General features: G+C 44.7%; 3 protein-coding genes across 3 annotated transcripts in view; 1 reads left to right on the plus strand and 2 right to left on the minus strand.

The window, feature by feature from the left end:
• Window positions 1-20,600, plus strand: part of LOC142388547 (apolipoprotein A-I-like) — a 282,451-nt gene that overhangs the window by 76,783 nt on the left and 185,068 nt on the right. The gene's annotated exons all lie outside the window — the stretch shown is intronic.
• On the minus strand, window positions 1,641-14,061 carry gap43 (growth associated protein 43). The gene is made up of 3 exons (XM_075473919.1): window positions 13,762-14,061; window positions 6,521-7,175; window positions 1,641-2,926 (listed from the first exon to the last, which is right to left on the minus strand). The coding sequence occupies exons 1-3, from the start codon at window positions 13,789-13,791 to the stop codon at window positions 2,847-2,849; spliced, it is 765 nt and encodes a 254-aa protein (XP_075330034.1). The 5' UTR covers window positions 13,792-14,061; the 3' UTR covers window positions 1,641-2,846.
• LOC142388709 (uncharacterized) lies at window positions 18,145-20,560 on the minus strand. The gene is given in 4 exon segments (XM_075474254.1): window positions 18,145-18,351; window positions 18,353-18,722; window positions 20,261-20,435; window positions 20,521-20,560. Coding segments are annotated over 4 exon segments (792 nt in total).

Raw genomic sequence — 20,600 nt, forward strand, 5'->3', positions numbered from 1 at the left:
TCTGTCTGGATATGACGACAGGAGAGACATAAAGAATACTAATCAAAGAAAGCCTCAGAGATTGAGTGGAAGTTATTAAGCAGGCTCGGTGCAGACAAGCTCATGTAACAAGTTCTTGCTCATCAATGAAAGTTCAATGAACTAAAGGCTGAACTAAAGCCTTCTATAAATATGTGATAAGATAATACCGCTAGTGTGTCCAAAGTCAGCTACGACCATGCAATAATATTAAAGAATATAAATGTTTTGCTTTGTTCTGGGTCTGAAGGAAATGTATGGCAACTAAGAACTTGTACTTATAAACTTATGTACTTTGATACTTAAAAATGTATTGCAACCTCAACACTATTTAGTGAAGGCTTGACACAAAGAAACAGACCAACGTTCTGCTGTAGTACTATTTGTTTGTTGAAACTTAAGCTACATTTTCTGAGATATTCTTGCGAACTTAGAAAACACAGTCTTGTTAGCCAAAGGGGAAACTAGGCAAAGTGACGGCTATCATTTCACATCAAGTATTTTTAAATGTAAGTACAGATGGAATGGATACAGAGGGCGGCCGTGGCTCAGTGGTTAGAGTCAGTAGTCCAATAACCAGAAGGTTGGCAGGTTCAATTCCCTCTCTCCCACTCCAATTGATTGGTGGAACTGACAGCTGGAGGAATGTCAGTCCACCTCCTTGTCACGGAGTTTGATTGGTAGAGCCAAGCTCTTGAAATGGAGATTAGAATGAAGTTAACTGTACCAGCGGCAAAAAAAAAAGAGCGATAGAAAATTGTTTAATTTAATCACACCCATTTGTCAAGAGCAAAAGATTGTAAATCCAGGCCGATAAGAATACAGCCAGGGGTTCCAAGTTATAAAGGCAGCAAGTTCTCTCTATGTCTCATAATGTTGTGACATAAGACTTTATTTCTTATTGCTACACAGTTAATAATATTTATTAACTGTATTATATTCTGTGTAAGCAGATTTCCCATTGTACAAACACTGAGCCTCTCAGTGACAAAGCCTGGAAATTTCGAACCATTCGATTGCAGGAATAGCATCGGGATTTGGTCATTTCTCTGCATATTTAACCATTTATTAACATAATCAGCGAGGTCCGAGCTAACAGTGTAGTCAGTGCCGGTCACCGCCCCAGACTGGGCCAGCTGTCCCTTGCATCCAGTGAAGTCATTTCTGTTCAATTCTGTTTGGCAGGTTGTCAAGAATAACTTGTTGTTATCATTTTTAACTTATGTAACTTATTTTGGTGAAACTACCATTACCACCAAGCTGCTGATACTATTGAATAAGGAAAGCGGAAACACAAAAAAGCCAGGTAAGATTAGTCAGAAACGTGGTCTTCTAACATTTTCTGTCATTTAAGTTATTATATGATTAATTCAGAATTTATTTCATGACTAAGTACATACTAATTTACAAGAGATGACAAGCTACATATATTAAAGAAATGTTTTATTGTCTTTTAACTGTCAGCTGTGGTTTTGCGCCCCTTGGATATCAACCAGTGACGTGTATAAGCATGGAACTTATCTATAGCCTACTGGGCAGTTCTGTATGACTAAAGCAACTAAATGCCACCCTCCCTCTGAAGTGACATCCCATTTCAACTCAGCTTTAAACAAACTCCACAATTTGTGATGGTAATTGGCACATTTGCTTTATTTTTGAAAACAGACATGGAAACCATTTTTGTTTTAGTCATATTTTTTCTCACAAGTTTGAACTCCTCAATAAGGTTGAAACTGGACATTGCACTCACTGGAACATAGGAAAAAGAATTTTTTTCTCCGCTCACTTGTTTGATTTTTCTTAGAAGGTTTTTTTTTTGTTTTTTTTTTCTCGTTTTCTTTTTTTTTTCCTGTAACATCAGTGTAAGAGTATTTTCCCAATTCATATAAACTGTCATAACAACACTGAAGACATCAAAAAGAAGCCGCCACACCTCTTAAGTTTCTGTGACTGCGAAGAAGTTCCTCTCATAGGGAGAGTTCCCATCATGCATCAGGTTCGATGGTTCATGCTACTGTTCTCACGTTTGCTTGACAGAACACAAATCGCTATATGTAAGAGTCAGTTACATTAATACTATAGTTAATTTCTATAGTTTATTTATATGATTTAAATGGCAACAGGTCCTTTGCTGAAAAAGTAGACAGTTTGTAAAAGGGGTATAAACCAAGCTTGAGTGACTCAAGCAGAATAAGGAGAGTAATAGTCTTGTCCTATATGTTGTTTATGGATTCAGGATAAAACTGCCCAACTGGATATGTCACACATTTAACTATACATTCTGTTATCCATCTGATGTGTCAGTGCATTTCTTATTTGCTGTGTTCTCAAAACACTTGTACCGTGTTGAAAACTGGAGTTGCATTTCAAAACCTGCTTGTTTTTGTGCGTGCATTTGCAGAACGGATTTCATTTGCAACGTGTGTCGAGAGAAAGTGCATTGCAATGCAAATAAAGTACGACGCATTGGCAATGCATTTCAAACGTGTGAGCATCCAGTTGGGAGCAGCCACTACATCATATGATTCACATACATTAAATAGTGAAGATATACCAAATGAAGTCTTCCGCCTCGTCATCGTCATCAGAGTAACAATCATTTCATCATCAACATCGTCACCAACATCCCCTCCTCGTAGTATTAGCTTGAGCCAAAAAACGTCACGCTGGAAACTCCCCCAACATGAGAAAATCATTGCCACACAAAAAATGACAAACAAATAGAAACGGACAGCCTTCTCAATGGGAAGGCAAAAAGAGCAACCTTTTTAGATTTTTGTGTTATTCTTCATATTCTTAATTCTGCTTTCATGGGGTTAGACATTGCCTTAGTCGTCCTTGGACTCGGTAGCCTCCGCTGCCCCATCTGCTGGGGCGGCCTCTTCCGCTTTTGACTCCTCTGCAGCATCTGTGTTGAAGGAGGGGGGGAAAGGCAGAGAACAAATGGGGATCAAGGAAAGAAAAATCAAATGTAAGGTAGGTGGAAAAGGGGGCGTGACAAAACAGAAATACGGTTTGGAAGAGAAGAAAAAAGAAGAAACGTAAGACCTGGGACTTATATTTTTAAGTTGGAACTATAGGGCTCTTTGTAAGGCATTGAGATATAACATTTTTTCAAATAAATTTCATGTATCTGCTGTTTTTTATATTTTGAATATTTCATCTCATATTATCCTCTGAGGAATAAAAAAAAAAGGACAAACATAAAACACAGAAAAAGTGGATTCTGCCGGATGTCGTCTCCACAAACGCAGTCTAATGTCCGAAATCCAACATAATAATCAAGACACATAGAGCTCTTATTGGGCTCATCAAACCGTTGAACAATATGCTAACAGCAGTTTCTCGGCCTGTCACATCTCATACTGTGTGATGCCCACAGTGTGCTGCACTATAATAACATCCAGCAGTGGCTCACAGAGAGGTGGGAAGTGCCTAATGAGGACCATTAATACACCGCAGAGCCTCGCGTTGCCAAGATTACTATGAATTGTTTTTGTCATACTGCCCAACTGGATATGTCACACATTGTTTTGTTTTCGAAAAAACAAAACTTATCATTTACTTTACCATGCATTTCTGGATTTCTATCGTCTCAGACCAGTGCTTTTATTCAAGTGCCCTCAGTGAGGTGATGTCACACCCAGATGATCTCATACTCTTTTAATAGGAAAAAAAAACATCTTGGAATGACATCATTGCATTGGAGACAGAGGGGGGTGGAGGTGTGTGTGTGTGTGGGGTAGAAGTGGGGCAATCATGTCTGTGTTAGTGCCAGCACTAATGTGCCGGTGTGCGTGACCCAAGACAGCGTGAGTCATAGCAGATCTTCCAGGTAAGAGGTAATTGGCTTGTTAGCTAGTGTGAAAGATTTGAATATGTCCCTCTATGCGGCCACTGTGTCAAGGAAACACAATTTCATCCAATTTACCGAGCAAAAGCCCGTCAACTTCTTGTGCTCTGACATCAGTTCCAGTTTATCCACTCCAGTTTTGTTACTGACTGACATGCTGGTGAAGATTGCCGATGGCAGCATAATTTTCCATCCACCAGAATATAAGATGTGATCAGACATTACGAGATCAGACCTTTGTCAAACATCAAATATTTCTCCATCACGAGTGAGGTACTCGTTAGCCTTTAGATATGAACAGAAGATCATCCATGAGGACAACATTCATTTTCACTACTGACAGATAACTTTCAACGTGTCCTTTTAACTCCCTTTGGAACTGCATCCCTGAGCTCAGTTTATTGGTTGAAGTCCTAAATCAGGGCACGCAGAGGTCCCAGACGTTGGTCAAAATCCGGAAACACTTCTGTGCTCTTTCAGTATACTGTATAGCTGCGTTTCCATTACTGTTTTTGATTCACATTTGGAGGATGATAATAAGAAAAGATGAATGATAATGGCCACAATTGAATGAACTGCCACTAATGAGCAAAAAAAGGTTTATATGCTTGCCTGAGGTGGTTTGTGCCTGTTTTTAAGAAAACTCGTTGCAAATTAGGGGGGAATGGAGACAACTTTGCAAATAGGACCTGGAAAAGATGACACCACTTATCAGCTCTTTCCGGGCACACAAGCTGACCGGTCGCTGTTTTACAAAGGATTAAAGAAATTCCTAAAGAGGAGTTCTCTCAATTTTCCTCTTGTGAATGTCCACTGAAGTTGTCGTTGTTTTTTTTTTTTTCCTTTGTGGGATTTGTTTCTGATCAGAACAACTACTTCTTATACGCCATGACAACCACTGGCTATACTACGCAGCCCTGTTTACTCACTTAAAGCTTAGTTACCCAAAGCACATGTGATTTATATTTCTTTTTTGTTGTTTTTATAAAGGTTGCATCAGACTGGCGTCACTAGGGAACGGAAATCCAGCTAATTACATCTCTGGAAAAGCATCTGCATGTTACCACTGAGTCTTATCTAATTCCGTGGTTGAATATGGAAACTGTTGGAGATCTTATTCCTCTCTGCAGCTGGAGAGACCAAAAACCTTTTTTAAAAAAAGACCTGCAGTCAATCAACTTTCTGTCGTCATTTTCTGAGTGTGGTTCTGCGGTCTTCCTGTTAAAATGGTGTTTCTTCATTGTTGCCTCACGCGTGCTCAGGGCAGAGGATTGACTCAAAGAGAAGATTCAGCACAATCTATTAGTTTCCTTCGGTAGACAACTTTTTATGAATAGGCATTTTATGAATTGGACTCATTTGGTTTAAATGAATTACATCTAATTGGGTTATATTTGGATTACAATAATTTGGGCTGTAATTAGCTTGAATTGGACTATATCTTGAAAATGCCTTGAGACGACATTTGTTTTTTGTTTTTTTATTGTGGTGGCATATCCCAGTGATAGAAATGCTGTCCTTCTGGATCCGGAGAGCCTGGTGTTGTTGTGCATATAATAGTATACTGCGGTGGACTCTTAATTAGCAGTTATTTGTGAGGTAGGGTTTGTTCATGGCAGACTTCCTCAGTGTGGATCCTGACCAGTAAGGATCATTAATCATTCATTTAAATCAGAGCACCTGTTATACCCACTCCGCTCCATGCAGGCCAGCTATCCCATTGAGGTGGTAACTATGACAACAGGGAGACAGTGCTGCCTAGGTGACCTAGTTTCTGTGTAGTTCTCTTGTTGGTGTGTGTGTTTCCCAGCTCTACAGTGAGCATGCTCCATTAACCACCTGTCTGACCCAGTCTGAGAGTCCTTGGACCAGATATACAAGTTCGTGTCAAGAATATCCCGGATCACTTTGTGTTTCTGTTCAGTTACATGTAAACTGAAAATTAAATCGTGCTTTGTTTTGGAATCTTTTAGCTGATATTGGAAGTTTACACTATCATCATATATTTGACATGCTGTGATTTGTGAGAAAGGTTTTTATGCAGTCATACATCTCCACCACTATTTGTGTTTCACGTTGAAGAAATGATAATAGAAGGCTACTGTGTTAGTTCTGCTATTCTCAAAGTCACAGGAAGCCCTTTGAGATGTTCATCAACCTTACCTTAACTTCTTGTGAAATATGCTGCTTTCTCATTAGGCAAACAACACAGCGTTGCTTCTTAGCAATAAATCTGATCATTCCCAAGATAACACTATCACACTGTGGTGTGCAGTACTCCTCATTTCTACGCCCGCGTTTCTGTGTTAATTTCTTCCTCATCAGTAGTTTCCATCAGGCAGAGGCTGTGATACAAGGCTGTCTAATGTAACATTGAGCTGAGTCTCTGTGTTAACCAGTAAATGGTGGAGCCCTGCCAAAGATCTTTAAATCTCAAATACTCAACAAGCAGTTATGTCCTGTGGTCCCTGCCAAGCAGACTTTGTGAAAGCTTACCAACTCTTTTTTATTAGATATTTACAGGGAGTAATGGCCTTTTGATTGTTGGAAGAGACTGGAATTATTTTTGACCTCGTAAGCATGTGCACGCCTAAGTGTTTGATCCAGAGATCCTGAGAACGTGCTTGTTCTCATCTGTAATCTGTGTACCTTGTTTATCTTTTGTTTGGTTAGGCTCCTCCTTCTCAGCTGTCGGACTGACAGCAGCAGGCACGTCGGCTTGTCTGGCCTCCTCCTTCTTCTCTTCACTCTTCTCTTCCTCTTTCTTCTCCTCAGTTGTGGCTGTGGTGGGACTCTTGGCTGCTGCCACTGGGGCCTCCACCTCTTTGGGCTTCTCCTCGGTTTTCTCATCCACCTTGGACTCCTCTTTCTGAGGTTCGGAGGGTGCTGTGGCAGCCGCCGGAGAGGCAGCAGCTGGAGCTGCCGCTACGGGAGACGTGGCAGCGCCTGCAGGAGAGGCAGCAGCAGCTGCCGGAGAGTTAGCTGGCTTGTCCGCCGCTGGGCTTTTGGCTTGGTTTGTCTCCTCCTCCTCCTTCTTGGCCTCCTCTCCTGCAGCTTCCTCCTGCTTGGCAGGTGCCTCCTCTCCCTCCACTTTCTTTGTCTCCTCTCCTCCCTCCGTTGCCTCATCTGCAGCAGCAGGGCTGTCGCCTTCCTTCTCTTCCTCTCCATCTTTCATCTTTTTCCGAGTTATGTGTCCACGGAAGCTAGCTTGTATTTTGGTGGCAGCCTTGTGGGCCTTGTCCTCAGGTTTGTTGGCGGTGCCATCCTGTTCAATCTTCTGGTCTGCCTCCTCATTCTTCTCCACCTGGTGGGCAACAGACAATGCAGCAGGTTAACAGCTGAAAGCAATGATATAGGTCAGATTGTACTGAAAAGTTGCTAAGTGTTTCTCCTCTTTGATGGTTCATTGAGGGTGATCATCCGATGACATCATGCTGGCATACTTTTATTTGGGCATATAATAGCACCAAAATTCATTACATACTGCACAAATGTAATGAACTTAAAGGTCAGAAGTCAGGAAAAGGTAAAAATGTTTACTTATAAACTGCATTTGTAGCCACAGTGGGAGAGTTAGAGGCTGGAAATGGTTGGGTTAGAGTTTCAGGACATGTTCAGAGAGGAGTTAAGGGCGTGTAAGTGGATGAGGAAAAAGGAGAGGAATAGGACAGATCACAATTTAATGCTGAAAGGGATTCAATGATATTACCTTTGGCAACCGGATCCATAGCTGTCCATCAAATACTGGGTTGTGTTATGAGTCATATAAATCTAATGAAAAGAAATCAAATCAAATAAAGGAATGAATGATGAGCACTGAAAGTGGCACAACAAAATGAATCAATACATTGAAAATAACAAAAAAAGTATTCATAAAACAAATTAAATATGTGCTTCTTTGGTGAAGTGATTAAAAAGCCTTACTGTAAAGGTGTGCCTTCAATGAATGTGAGCGAGCACAATGAAGCAACACAAAAATGCCAAGCAGCGTGCAGCCTGTGCAGCAGTTTTTTCCCCCAAAATTTAAGATGGAAGGAAAAAAATGTATAAACTGTACGGGTTTGAGTGTTTTTGCTCTCTCAGGTATCACAGCTTTGCCCGGAGCCAGTCGCTGGCTGCTGGAAGCATGAATCTAAACGATCATTTTACGTGACAGAAAGAGGAGATTTACTGCCATTGTGAGTTGTGAAAATAAAGATGTGTCTCCGATTGTCTCCACAGAATGAATCAAACACACTCTGAGATTTCAGGCAAGACAAACGACTGGGTCTTTATTGCAGTAATTCAATCGGGGCATAAGGCTGATATTGTCCCCTTGATAATGGCACTGAAATAGATTTAGAAAATAACTAGGCTTAAATGTAACTTAAAACCTCCCCACAGAATCCATTAGTGTTCAATGTATTTTCCGCTAATGATATAGTAAAAAAAAAAAAAAAAAAACTCTAAACGGCAAAAGTAGAAGTGCAAATTATGAACCCGTCTCTATCCTCAGTCAGAGTACAGTGGAAGCTCCATGTCTGGCTGCTAATGAACAAGCTGCCAGCTAGTCTCCTCAGCATTCACTGCCACCCCCCTCCCAATCATCAAAGGTTACCTTGACAACCAGAGTGCTAACTCATCACGGACCCGTCTGCTGGTTGGTTCTATGAAAGACTATATGTCACCATGATTGGCAGTGCACCTGACCCCTCATGGGAGTGGGCCAGTAGGAATTCATAAATCAGGCCAGAGCAATTGGCATAGCTAAGGAGCGGTTGCAAGGTAGCCGGCGGGGTGTGGTAAGGGGAGGGGGGATTCAAAGGGGTAATATGTATGTTTGTGCGTTAATGTTAGCAGTTTGTGTCAATGGGCAGCAGCTTGTTGTTTAAAGTCAGTGCAGCGGAGTGGAAGTGGTTTCCACAACATGACACCCATTACTCCTTTCTCCTGATATTTTCTGTTAGTGTCACTCTATCTGATATAAGGTTGAAATTGGACAGCTGTCTGAGTGAGAAATCACACCAGCGAGGCGTGATTTAAGAGCCAGAGGCCCATACCCAACATGCCTTCTTCAGGGTCACCGTGTCAGCGCAATATTGAACCAGCGAGGCCAAGGTGCAGTCACTCTACTCATATTTGCCTCTTCCACCTTAATTCCCTCCGGGTTGGGAGTGTAAATCCTGCCCCAGGCCCTCCGGCACTTCTTATTATACGCCACCCTCCTCGAGCAATTTTGTTCAATGCAATATTAAAAGGAAAAGAAAAGACACTGTTGGCTGGGGGAGGGATGGCAGATTATCAGGAGCCTATCGCTGCTGCTCAAATGTAGTGATTTACACTTCAGACGTGGAGTGAAAATATTCGCCATTGATTAATTGTGAAAATAAACTTAAGCAAGATTCCTCCTATTAGACAGGGCAGCTTGGAGACAGACAAAGCGCTCAAGCCCCACCCTCTCCTCTTAGAAATATATTCCAGCCTCCAGTGACTTATTGGGCTTTTATTAGTCTGATCTCATGGGTGCTTACAATTGCCAAAAATTTGACCCAAGCACTTAACGTTAAACAGAATTACTTACTGGCTGCATTCAGTGAGTCAGATTGATGAGGGTGTTTGAGAATATGGGGGTATGACATCATTACTGCAACTGGGGGGATGTCATTTACTTTAAGGATGAGTGGGAATGTAATCAAATATCAGCAGAGTGCCAAATTATCTCATGTCAGTGTTTGGAGAAAAGAAGTGACATCACAGGTGTGACATCATCCTCTGAATGACTCCACGCAACACCCTTTCAAAAGTGCTGTGATGTTCCTTATGCAGTCTGACATACCAGACCTGTCATACCAACCTGATTACTGCTCATTAATGGCTGACATACTGGCTACTATATGTTATCGAAACAGAGAAAATAATTCTCACTGCTTAACCAACTGCCTCTTGGAGCCTTCTTAATTGAACCCTGGTCACGTAGCTACCCTGCGGGCGCTGTTCCCCTCGCTGTCTGCGCGCCACACATTTCCATTCATAAATACAGCAACACAACCCGAAGATACAGCGCACCACAAGACACACTCTTTTCAAGTCTTCGCGCGCCTGTTTAAACAACCCATTTGCAGCTAGGCGATATATTTACATTATCAGGTTCATTAAATTAAGCCTACTTTCTATAATAATTAGCCTGCAGTTTTTTTCTTTCTTTGTGTACCTACACAGCCATTCTAGTTGCTCAACTGCAAAAGCGTTTTTATTTGAACCCAAAAAATGTGGAATCTTTGCTGTATGGCTGTAATTGGAACACCACCCTGGTGGCCAGTGATGACTGCCACCTTCGTGTCGAAGATCAATGTGCAATGGCACTGAGTTCATCTGAATAGAGGGTCAACCCTCTCTATTTGTTTAGTCTGTAAAGATAACGGCCGGGGGTAAGGTGCGTTTGGCACATCGTCTGATGGCTGGACGCGTCTGTCAGAGCCTCGTCTATCAGCTGCAGTCTCTCTAATTCTCCAACTCTCTCCCTGCCCGCCTCTGTCCTTGGGTGGGCACCGGCTGTCGTGAGAACCACACCCCAGAGTCAATGGCATTACCGTCATACCCATAACCACACGCACGCACCCACACAGATCCCCATCCCCCAATGGTGACACACAGTGACAATCCACTACCTTCCCACTGCCTCACCGAGAGTCATTAGGGACTTGTTTTAGGGGGGGATGGGGGCACAGTGGAGCATTGAGGTGGATGCTGTCTGAATTACCACAGACACACATCTTAGGCGAATGCAAAATACCTGCATACAATCATGTTAGGTTTATTTATCTTTCAGATTATCATTCTAATTAATTCATGCTCCTTTCACCTTGCCGCTCCACCCAGACTCCAATCAAATGCCAGCAGCGAGAGGGGGGTGGAGATAATAAAGGTCTTTATAACCACAGCATAGCTTTGCAGAGGCTTTTTCATTTCCAAACCAACAGGTGCTGCCACAGATGAATTTCATTACTTTTAAGTCACTTGCGAGTGTGATTTTTGAAAGATTCGTGTAGGCTACATTCAAATAAAAACTATATAGCCCACTGGCTTGTTTAAAGCAAATGAACTCTTCCAACATTTGTCACATTACCACAGATCATTTCCATCTCGCTGCAGGTGGTACATTTACTTCTTGCACTCACACTTCTCTCCCGGAAAAACTCTCTTAAGATTTCAATATCTCCCTACTTTTTCTCCAAGAACCACCCAGACACCAAAGAGCAAAGGCTGCAGTCTGCAACTGCTCAATATCTCCATTCTCCATGTCTTTCACTCTTTTTTTTCTCAGTGAGCAAGCTGCCACCCACTCATTCTTCCCCTCTCTCTCTCCCTCTCTCTCTGAAACGTATGCACACAGCCACAGCGGAGCACCACACCCTTTTAGCCGGCTATCTCCTGCAGATGAGAAGAGGGGGGCTCAGGTGGCTGCCACAGCCCACACCCGCCATCCCCTCCTCTACCCCTTCCCCTCCTTTGACGGTGAATTGATTGAGTGATGTGAAAGGACGAGCTGCTTGTTCATTTTTTTTTTTTTTTTCGACGGCCAGGGAAAAGATGCTCCGCAGCAACTAATAACAGCCATATGCCAGCCCCATTACATCCTCTGAAGCAGCCTTTAATTCAATTACACAGGCTCTCCGCCTGAACAAAGGCTCTGCAATCGCCACTGATCTCATAGGGGGCCGGGGATAAGGATAGGAGAGAGGAGAAGGGAGAGATGCTAAAGGAAAAGGGGAATGGGTGGTGGTGGTAGTGGTGGTGGTGGATGCAGGAACCTGGAAAGAGCTTTGGGTGCATGGTGGGCCACAGAGTAAGAAGAAATAATCTTATTTCAGGTAGCGGGAAATTAAAGCCTGGATGAGAAATATTAGAAAATGAAGGCATGGCAGTAGGTGAAGGATCCCAAATGAGTAGTACAGATGGAGTTGGGATGGAGTTGTAGAAGAGCTGGGTTTAATAAGGGGAGGTGGTGTAGGAGGACCTGGATTTGAGAAGGGCCTGGACTTAAAAGTGGAACTTCTCTGTGATATTTTAGAAAGTGCTGAGGCAAGCACAAGCCAGGGGGAAGATAAAGAGGCTGGGGTTGCAGAGGACATTTAAATGAGGTGCCAGTAGCCACTCCTATAAAGTGAAGGTGTTGCAACAGCACTTAACACTCCACAAAGACGAGACCTACAGCCACATTATGATGTAAGGCAGAAAACCTCGCGCTTTGCTCATCCATCCGTGAATACTACAAAGCCGGTCTGGGTCATTTAATGCGCAAAAACAGGAGAAGGAGGATGGGTGCTGTGGGCCGGGAGGATAGATACCCCCCCCCCCCCGGGTTTGAGGTGTGCACACGCGATGCAGCGACAGCGCTCCGCGTGAAAAGCCAGCGCCTCACCCACATGGCCGCAGTGTGCAGCATGCCGGCTTCTGTCCCTCCATGTTTCTTCACCCTCTGATCTCTCGCACTTCTGCGCCTGCTCACCTGCTCCAACCATCACCCCCTATAGGTTCCTCACCGCCTCATTTCATGCAAGATGCAGCCCCCCCCCCCCCTTTTTTTTTCTTCCTTTCTGCTTTGCAGCATCTCTGCCTCTCCCCAACTCCCCCCTTACATGCAGACTCCCTCCCCCGTCTCAATCCTTATTTCACCTCTGTTTTCCCGCTCCCTCTCCGTGATCTCGCGTCTCTACCCCCATTCACTTCCACGTGAAGCAAGCCACGCTCCACCCTGCTTCCCATTGCCTCCTCTCCCCTCCTCTCCTCTCCGCCTGCCCGCTTCTCTCCCTCCATCCTGCTCTTCCTGCATGACTTCCAACTGCCAAGCCTTGCTTCTTTTCCTTCTTGCCAGAGCTAATATGACTCACCCAGGCTGACATTTAAAAAGCAATCAAGTGCCATCGGAATCCAGCATGTTATGTGTCTGATAAAATCCTAATCAGCTCGACATATAGCAGCAGGAACCTGGCCCTGATCACATGCAGAACCACTAAGATAAGCAGTAAAAACTGAATGATATCTCCTTCTCTATGCAACACCTTCCTTTTTTTTCTTATTACTCTCTCCCACTGAGACTGGACACTGGTTATTATTAAGTACCCAACAGCACTCTTTTCACACCCTTTAAATGAGCACACACTTCATACAACCCTCCACTGACAGCATCCACTTTTAAAACTGGAGGGCTGTGATAATCCATTTATGCTCATTTATTCCCATTCTATTCCCACAAGGCCACTGACATGATGGTGCCACTCACTAAATCCGTACCCCACCCTTTTTTTTTTCTCCACTGTGGAAATTTTCTTCACTGTGCCACCCATCACCGCTCAAGGTAACACATTTACAATAGATGCTACAGGCACCAATTAGGAGGAGATCTCCACAGTTTGGTCCAGTTATTTTATGGCATGATTAACACCGAGGTCTGAGTTCAGGAGAGCACCCGAATAAACCAAGGAGTATTTCAAGCCCTGATATAACGGACAGCACGCAACCTATCAAGTGCCTATCAATAATCTTTGACTTTTTTTTTCTCCAAGTGCTTAATCAATAAGAGAGCCAGCTGCCCAGCATCGAGTTACAGTCTCGTGCCTTTCCACAAGTGCAGTGTGAGGTCTGAGAGGCATTGTGGCAACATCCATTCATGCGGGATAATCACATTAACTAGGCGTGTCTGGGCTTTGTGGATAGATTTCTATGAAGACAAGCAGGGCCCAGAGTCAAAGCAAATCACTCCAACGTTTCCTCTAATCTCTCACCAAGCTCTCCCCCAATCTGATTTACAAGGCAGCAGTCACAAAGTTCAGAGTTTGGGATGAATCGTTTTGTCATGAGAAAAAAAAAAAGGTCTGAATGTAGTGAGAAAGCAAAGCAGAGCAGTTTACCGGTTTGGTTCTTCTTATGCAGCACAGCATAGTTGTAGTATCCTCCCTTTCTCGTCTGTGCTTCTTTCTTCCCTTTTTTCCTCCCTTTCACTTCTTCTCTCTCGCCCTCTCTCTCGCGCGCGCACCCTCTCGCTTTCGTGCACTCACACACACACGCGCTCGGTCTCACTCTCTCTCTGGCTGTATCAACAGCTAAGCCGCCCGGCACATTTACTCATCCCAGTTAGCACACACACGCTCTTCACTCGGTCTGGATAGGCGCAACTCTCTCTTACTCGCTGCCTGACAATGACTACAAGCCCGCCCTTTAAACCCCTCCCTCACTCGCTCCCTCCATCTCTCTCTCCTCCTTTCTTCCCTCCTCTTTTCGGCTTCTCGCTCATAGTGATGAACCCCCCGACACACACACACACACACACACACACACCGCACCACCACCACCTCTTTTAGATCAGCACTCCTCTCTTCTACATCTTCTCGCCTTCCTCCTCCTCCTCCCTTTCAGCGTGGCTCCAGCTAAAGCTGCGGCCCCACCCTAAAAAAAAAAAAAAAAAAAGGCTGCCCCTTAATAACTGGCTGGATGCCTCCATCCAATATATCGCCATGACAATTTATTTATATTGCGCTTTGTTTTAGTTTCTCTCAACACTGCCGCAAAGCCCACTGTCTTCTTTCCCCCTCTTCCACACCTATAGGGAGCACTTTTTTTTTGTGGCTCCCAAAGAAAAGGGGCCTCTGCTTGCTCAGGCTCCCTGTCACAGCTGGAAGACTCTCTGGGTCTCAGATTATACGCCTGTGAGCTCAGAGTCCAAATTACCACGCTGGTGCCAAACGCATGTTTCCTGGCGCGGCCGGGAGCAGCTCTTGCCAGGAGAGACGTGTGAAAGAGAGCAGTGATGAGCACCACATACACACTTTGTGCTTTTAGGACACGTCACCCACACCACCAAACCACCACCACCACCCCCTCCCTCTCCCCCTGCATACCCAGCGCTCTCTGTTCTCATGGAAACACCAGACTAGAAGAGCAGAGGAGGAGAGTGTATGTGTATGTGTATGTGTGTGTGTGTGTGCGTGTGTGTGTGTGTGTGTGTGTGTGTGTGTGTGAGCGAGAGAGGGAGGGAGGGAGAGGCAGAAAGCAAGAAGAACGAAGGAAGGAGGAGGAAGCAAGAAGGCCGGGTGTGGCAGACAGGCAGGCGAGGCAAACTGCTTCTCACTCCCTCCCCCTCTTTTTCTCCCCCTTGTGCACACACTCTGGTTTAATGAGCAAGCACCGGGCATGCACTCTCCCCATTACAACCATTACCATACAGTGAGGCATGCAGGCACATGCTCATGCAAACACCCACACTCTGTATTTGTCTTTCATAATACACACACACACACACACACACACACACAGACATACCGTGGTGTCAGAGGAGTCCCCACCCCCGCTCCGACACCGGCAAGCTTCAGCAGATGCTGCAGACACAATGAGGATGGAGGGAGGGATGGAGGACTAGGGGGGGATAGACGGAGCCATGGATGGACAGTGGGCTCTGCTATTCTTTTCTCCCACAGGATTATTCCACATCCAGTTCCTCTGAGAAAAAAAATCGTTAACCTGCACCCCAGCCTTCCCGGTGGTCCCTGCTGCCACTCAGGCAACACTTAACACCGTTACTTGGCAGCTCTACATCATCACTATGTGTAATCATGGTCTATAGCAGGCCGAATGACACAGACACTGTAATAATGGAGGGTTCTGCTGAGTGTGCTTTGCTCTCTCAGCACTGCCCCGCTTTACTTTTGCACCTTTATGCACATTCATACTGAACAGCTGCCAGTTCACTGTCCCCCAATGGGCTGTTCCACTGCAATAAATAGCCAAAAAGTGGTTTGCTGAAGGGAAATGACTTCTTGCTGTCCAAGTGATTTGTCAGAGCCTTTTTCGGTGCTTGAGAAAATATATTTGGGTGTCTGAAATCACTATCAAACTCTGGGACTCTGTCTGGGCTCGCCTGGTTTAAGAACATCTCATTCAGTGAGTGGTTCAGCTCTGCATTAGATTTCTAAATCACACTGGTCAGAGAACTATTTCCACCAGGTTTCATTATTCAAATCATGCTGTAGGCTATTTGGTGTAAGTGAGAAGTCAGGCTTCTTTCAATTTTTGCTTTGCTATCAACAGCAAACTCTTATCAGCAGTGAAGAAATGAGCTTATGTTTTATGTATATGTATACTAATATTATCAGTACTTTGTTTGATTTTTATACGCTGACTAGGAAAGTTGGAAAAATCAGATTTTCTATTTGATTTCCAATTCCCTCTGCTACCGCAAAAATAAACTTTGGCAAAAAGCATTTCATATAAGCAACAGTCTTGTAGTTATTCCCAGAATTCAATCCAAATCTGCAGAGGGTGTTTTCGGTGACTGTGGTCCAGATCTATGGAACAAACTACCCTCTAACCTGAGGTCCATTATAACTATGTGTACATTCAAAGCTAAACTCAAAACATTCCTTTTCTGACAAGCCTAGAATGAATAACTTTGTATGTGTATTTGTATGTGAACCTGTGCTGCGCGTTCTCATGTGTATAGTTATTTTTGCTCTAAAACCAAACCCTATCTTACCCTCACTTTTGTTTCACTGCTCAACAGTTTGTCTATATTTAGCAGATTGGGTTTACATGTAATGAAATGTGTTGAAATTGCCATTTCCTTTGCCTATTTGTAACTTGTGTTGGTTTTTACAAATACGTGTGTATTTGTAAATAATCATTTTCCATTTGCAAAAAAAAAGCCATTTGTGAAACTGAAAATTCAGTTTGTGAATCGTGAGTCAGTTTTTGTGGATCACCAATCACACGTTCGTATTTTTGAGACATTCTTTCCGCAAATCCACACTGATCCACAAAAAAATAGCTTGTGATTCACAAAGCACCATCCAGTAGATGGCACTGTTGTTCACTGATGAATCTATGATGTATCTATGGCTCGGCTTAAGAAAGACGAAGAAAGAAGATCGCTAATTAGCAGTAACGACTTGGACGCAACCTCTTATTACGGTAGCCAGTTAAACTAAGGCATGTCTCAAAAGTACGAACGTGTTCCACAAATGGAAAATTATATATTTACAAATACACATATTTGTAAAAACCAACACACAAGTTACAAATAGAAAAATTTGTATTTGTGAATAGCAAAACACGTGTGCAACTCAAGGCTTATTTGTAGATCACCATCTCTGCATTTGCAGTTTTTGAGACCAATTTAAGCCCATAGTTTGTAGGTATTTAAGAATAAAAATCGCCAATTAATTATTTTTCAGTCATTTATTAGTACGTGTGGTAGTATGAGCTCCCAAGTTAGGTTCTTTATGCTCTCGTTTATATGAATTCTTTAAGACTTAAAACTGTAATTTATGTACTGTACTATTGTTTCCATGGTAGCTCCAGACATCTCTAAATGTAAAAGTATAGCCCTCCACTTTTTTCCCCCACAGTATCCTATGTTAAAGTCTTAGTCTCAAATAGATTAATTTCATCTTTTACCTCAAAATTCTACACGCATGATAAAGTGAAACAAGTTTGTTTGAAACTTTTGCAAATTTATTACAAATGAAAAAAAAAAAAAAATTACATAAGTATTCACAGTGTTTGCTCAATACTTTGTTAAAGCACCATTGGCAGCAATTACAGCCTCAAGTCTTTCTAGTATGATGCTACAAGCTTGGCACATCTGTTTTTGGGCAGTTCCCCCTGTCTTCTTTGCAGAGCCTCTCAAGCTCCATCAGGTTGGATGGGCCATTTTCAGATCTCTCCAAAGATATTCAGATTCAAATCTGAGGAATAATACATCAAACGACAGCTCTCACATCCACTCAGAAAGCAGGGTGGACAGCCAAGTAGCTGCATGTAAGTACATCATGTATCCATAAAGAACAAAGATGGAGATAGAACTAATCGACATTCAAATTGCCATACAGCTAAACTGTGTAGCGGAACAGAAGTGCACTTATTGCTGAACAATCAAGAGACTCTGGTTTATTTGTGCAAATCATTATGTGGCACATCCAATTTCTTGGATATCTTTTTTTTTTTAAAAAGACTGTTGATCACTTTACGTGTTCAAACCATCCAACTGTGGACTTCTTTTCAACCCTTTACAAAAGTTCCTCGGATGAAACTTTCAAATAAGATCAAATGGGTTTAGATGTATGACGATGTTGGCAACAGGACAAACACTGTTACATATACATCTTTTGTCCTCTACATAGAGTCACTCAAGGACATTCACAGAGATGTCCCGAAGCCACTGCTTTGTAATCTTGGCTGTGTGCCGAGGGTCGTTGTCCTGTTGGAAGATGAACCTTCGCCCCAGAGCTCCCTAAAGCAGGTTAACATCGAGGATGTCTCTGTGCATCGCTACATTCATCTTTCCCTCGACTAGTCTCCCAGTTCTTGCTACTGAAAAACATCCACACAGCATGATGCTGCCACCACCATACTTCACTGTAGGGATGGTATTAGCCAGGTGATTATCAGTGCCTGGTTTCCTCCAGACATAATGCTTGGCATTCAGGCCAGAGAATTTTATTTCTCATAGTCTGAGTCTTTTAGGTGCCTTTCGGCAAACTTCAGGCAGGCTGTTATGTGGCTTTTACTCAGGTGTGGCTTCCGTCAGGCCACTCTACCTTACAGGCCTGGTTGGTGGAGTGCTGCAGAAATGGTTGTCCTTCAGGAAGGTGCTCCTCTCTCTACAGAGCAATGATGGAGTTCTGTCAGAGTGACCATCGGGTTCTTGGTCACCTCCCTGACTAAAGTCCTTCTACCCCAATGGCTCAGAGTGGACGGGCGGCCAGCTCTAGGAAGAGTCCTGGTGGTTCCAAACTTCTTACAATTAAGGATGATGGTGGCCGCTGTGCTCATTGGGATCTTCAACGCGGCAGCAAAATTTCTGTCACCTTCTCCAGATCTGTGCCTCGATACAATCCAGTCTCAGAGGTCTACAGACAATTCCTTGGACTTCATGTCTTGGTTTGTGCTCTGACATGCACTGTCAACTATCAGGGTGGGGTGGATGGAGGACACGGATGCGGACTTTCAAAGGAAAACTGGATTTATTTAAAGCAAAAAACAAGGTTCAAACTTAAAAGCGCGGCTGAGCCGGAATCAAAAAACGTAGCTGAGGAAAAACAAACAAAAACACTAGGCATGGCATAGAATATATAAATACTTATCATGGGCAAAAACTGGTAGCATGGGTGAGTAGACAAGGCAGGCATGAATGGCAGCAAAGATCCCGCAAACAGAGAGGGGAGACTGGAGACTAAATAGGGAGTGAGAGTGATTGGGGAGTGAGTGCAGCTGAGGGAAAAAAAACACAGGTGAAGTGAGTGAAACTAATGAACTGGTAAGTGATGTGAGGGGAAAAGCAAGGGCAAAAACTAAAAACCAACATGAACACAAAAACGTAACCTAAAACATAAAACTAAAAACGAGAGTCCATGGGCGTGACAGAGCCCCCCCCCCCCCCTCCTCAAGGGGTGGATCCCAGACAACCCTAAAAAGTCTGAGGGTGGGAGGGAGGGGCTCGAAGCCGGTCAGGCGGGGGACCAGAAACTGGCATGCGGCTGTGGTACCGGCTTCGGGCAGCAGGAGGCGGTGGTCTGGCGGATGCCCAGACCTCAGACGGCGTGGCAGGAACATGGGGTGGTCTGGCGGACGCCCAGACCTCAGACGGCGTGGCAGGAACATGCGGTGGTCTGGCGGACGCCCAGACCTCAGACGGCGTGGCAAGAACAGGGGGTGGTCTGGCGGACGCCCAGACCTCAGACGGCGTGGCAGGAACAGACGGTGGTCTGGTTGGCACCCAGACATCCGTCGACGTGGCAGGAGGAGGCGGTGGTCTGGTTGGCACCCAAACATCCGTCGGCATGGCAGCAGGAGGCAGTAGTCTGGTTGGCACCCAGACCTCTGACGACGTGGCAGGAGGCGGTGGTCTGGTTGGCACCCAGACCTCCGATGACGTGGCAACAGGCGGAGCCGGAGACCGTCCAGCAGGTGGCTGGACATCCGACAACGTGGCAGAAGAAGCCGGAAACTGTCCGGCAGGCGGCCGGACATCCGGTGACGTGGCAGGAGAAGGCGGTGGTCTGTTGGGCGCCCAGACCTCCGACGGCGAGGGGGGAGCCCCCCCCCCCCTTAAGGGATGGATCCCAGACATCCCCAACATCTGGGGGTGGGAGGGAGGGGCTTGAAAATGTGTGTCCATGGGCCAGGGCCCCATGGGCTCTGTGGCTTGGTCTGGCCCTGTGGCCTCTTGGTCTGGCCCTGTGGTCGAGTCGGGCCCCGCGTCCTCTGAGGCTGTGTGGTCTGCTCTGAGGCTCTGTGGTCTCCTCTGAGGCTCTGTGGTCTCCTCTGAGGCTCTGTGGTCTCCTCTGAGGCTCTGTGGTCTCCTCTGTGGCTGGGGCCTGCTCTGTGGCTGGGGCCTGCTCTGTGGCTGGGGCCTGCTCTGTGGCTGGGGCCTGCTCTATGGCCTCGGCCTCTGTGACTGCTGGAGAGATGAGGGAGAGAGTGTACAGCACGCTTACCTTTTCTGGCTCCATGCTGAAAATGTCCAGCTCAGCAGCGCGCCGTACACTCCACGCCTCTTCCCAGATGTATTCACTTCCCAAGTCTCGAGAACCTGTTTTATAATAAAAAAAATTAATTGGACACTTTGTATTTCTCCTGAGAACTGCTCTCCCGTGCTGAGCAGCTCCAGAGATTACCGGCCAGCTCCCAAAATGCCTCAAAGTCCGCCGCGTCCATGTCTGGCGGGATCTTTCTATCAGGGTGGGGTGGATGGAGG

This window comes from Odontesthes bonariensis, chromosome 9 (assembly GCF_027942865.1).
Source record: "Odontesthes bonariensis isolate fOdoBon6 chromosome 9, fOdoBon6.hap1, whole genome shotgun sequence".
Lineage (NCBI taxonomy): Eukaryota > Metazoa > Chordata > Actinopteri > Atheriniformes > Atherinopsidae > Odontesthes > Odontesthes bonariensis.

Excerpts from the sequence above, each read along its gene's own strand:
- gap43 (XM_075473919.1), bottom strand. The coding sequence starts at position 13,791 with ATGCTGTGCTGCATAAGAAGAACCAAACCG. Across the intron at positions 7,176-13,761 it reads GCATAAGAAGAACCAAACCG|GTGGAGAAGAATGAGGAGGC; the intron begins GTAAACTGCTCT and ends GTTGCCCACCAG. Across the intron at positions 2,927-6,520 it reads CCAAACAAAAGATAAACAAG|ATGCTGCAGAGGAGTCAAAA; the intron begins GTACACAGATTA and ends CCTTCAACACAG.